At 47.6% G+C, this 1,635-nt stretch overlaps 1 protein-coding gene across 4 annotated transcripts in view; it reads right to left on the reverse strand.

Moving 5' to 3' along the window:
- The window catches only part of KIFAP3 (kinesin associated protein 3), a 48,104-nt gene extending 47,630 nt beyond the window's left edge, over positions 1 to 474 (reverse strand). For all 4 annotated transcript variants that reach the window (XM_018564717.1, XM_018564716.1, XM_018564715.1 and 1 more), the window contains exon 1: positions 303 to 474. In XM_018564717.1, the coding sequence (XP_018420219.1) occupies positions 303 to 334 (32 nt within the window). In that variant the 5' untranslated portion in view covers positions 335 to 474. The remainder of the gene's footprint in view (positions 1 to 302) is intronic.
- Positions 475 to 1,635: the final 1,161 nt, after the last annotated feature.

The raw sequence follows: 1,635 nt of genomic DNA on the forward strand, positions 1-1,635 counted from the left end.
GACACACTACAGTCTAAATGCACCCTCCAGGGAAACATACACTGCAAAGACCACCATGTCACACCCATCACACATACATATGTAATTTACTGGATAGACAAACACTGTATATTGGCAGGATGGGAGGCAGCAATATTTATTATAATAAAAATACAGCTCACAGGTGATAACTAGAACTATGTAACACACAACAAACATAAGGATCGGGGCTATCAGCGTGTAATGATAACACATGATAAGGTATCTGGGCCCAGAGAACAGAGATGTCAGTGATCTGACAATTCTACACAGTGACAGCTTACCTCTTCAGATATCGGGCGTCCTCTGACTGCATCTCTGTACCGCCCGGAGATCTCTGCAGCCGATCAGAGACAGGAGGTCAGAGGACTGAGAAAGCTTCGCATCTATTGTTGCCAAGGGAAAAGGAGCTGCCCAGATCGTCAGGGTCGCCGGTGTGACGTTCGGTCACATGATCCAATGCAGTCAGCTGACAAGGAAGGGAAGAGGGGCGGGCAGGAGATAGGGATTGATTCCCGGTGTTGTGTCGAGTTCTGTTCCGATGCAGCTGAAAGGAGGAGGAGCGGTTACGGAAATATCTGAGTGGCAAAGGGAACAAAGATTGATGGGGGAACAGAATTTGACACAACAACGGAGACTCATTTATTATGAATCTAGAATCCCTGTACACCCCCGTGTGGCAGCCGTTCGGGTTTCTTCATGAAAACGTTTTTCTTGGGTATGGATGAGAAACGGAAGAATTCTTGCACCGGATATCTACATTACATTGATGTACATTGTGGATGTCCACAGTGTATTATGTATGTTTTTAGAACTTGGCGTGACTGTAGATGTAATAAGAAACATTTTGTTAATAGTCAGGGTACTTGAATGCATATTGAAGATTTAACTCCTGAGTTTAGTGCCACTTAAACTGCAGAAGGGAAAAGTCAGGTCATCGGCCTAGCTTTCTGGCATGGCTGTGTAAATCTCAAGGATGGCTGAAAATTAAAGTAGAATTAAAGTGATAGTAAAGTCAAAACATTTTTCCCTCCCTCCATGTAAATGTTAGCACTTACCTTAAATTATGTCTCTTTTTCTGATCTTCCTCTTCTTTCCCCATGTTTTCATCTGTCCCTCCAGCGGTGTGACGTCACTCCGATCCAGCGCTGACTGCTCTGTCTCTCCGATCCAGCGGTGTCTGCAGGCGGGTGCACGCGTCCATAGACTTACCTTGCGTCTCTGCTCGTCTCCCGGCCGAGAATCGGAACTGCGCATGCACCCGCCCCAAGATCCTTTGCGGCCGTACGAGCAGTTCCTGATTCTCGGCGCGGGATCGAGCGGCGATAACGAGGTAAGTTTAAAATGATTTTAAGCGTTTTTTTTTCGGGGAGCACCACTGACACTGAATGGGCGCAGCAAGGCAGCCAAGAGCACACATGCTGGACGAACTCCGTGGGACCCAAGGAGTCTGCGCTGGAAGGACTTTGGAAAAGGAGTGGAAGAAAGAAGCTGTTCGAAACAAGAGGCATCACATAAGGTAAGTCCTTAAAGCGGGGGGGGGACACTCTGGCTTTAACCACTTCCCGTTCGCTGAAAGATGGCCAGAAGGGAGTCTTCTGGATGCAGGTGGGCGTC

This window comes from Nanorana parkeri, unplaced genomic scaffold, assembly GCF_000935625.1.
Source record: "Nanorana parkeri isolate BGI_ZX_2015 unplaced genomic scaffold, ASM93562v1 scaffold774, whole genome shotgun sequence".
Taxonomy (NCBI): domain Eukaryota; kingdom Metazoa; phylum Chordata; class Amphibia; order Anura; family Dicroglossidae; genus Nanorana; species Nanorana parkeri.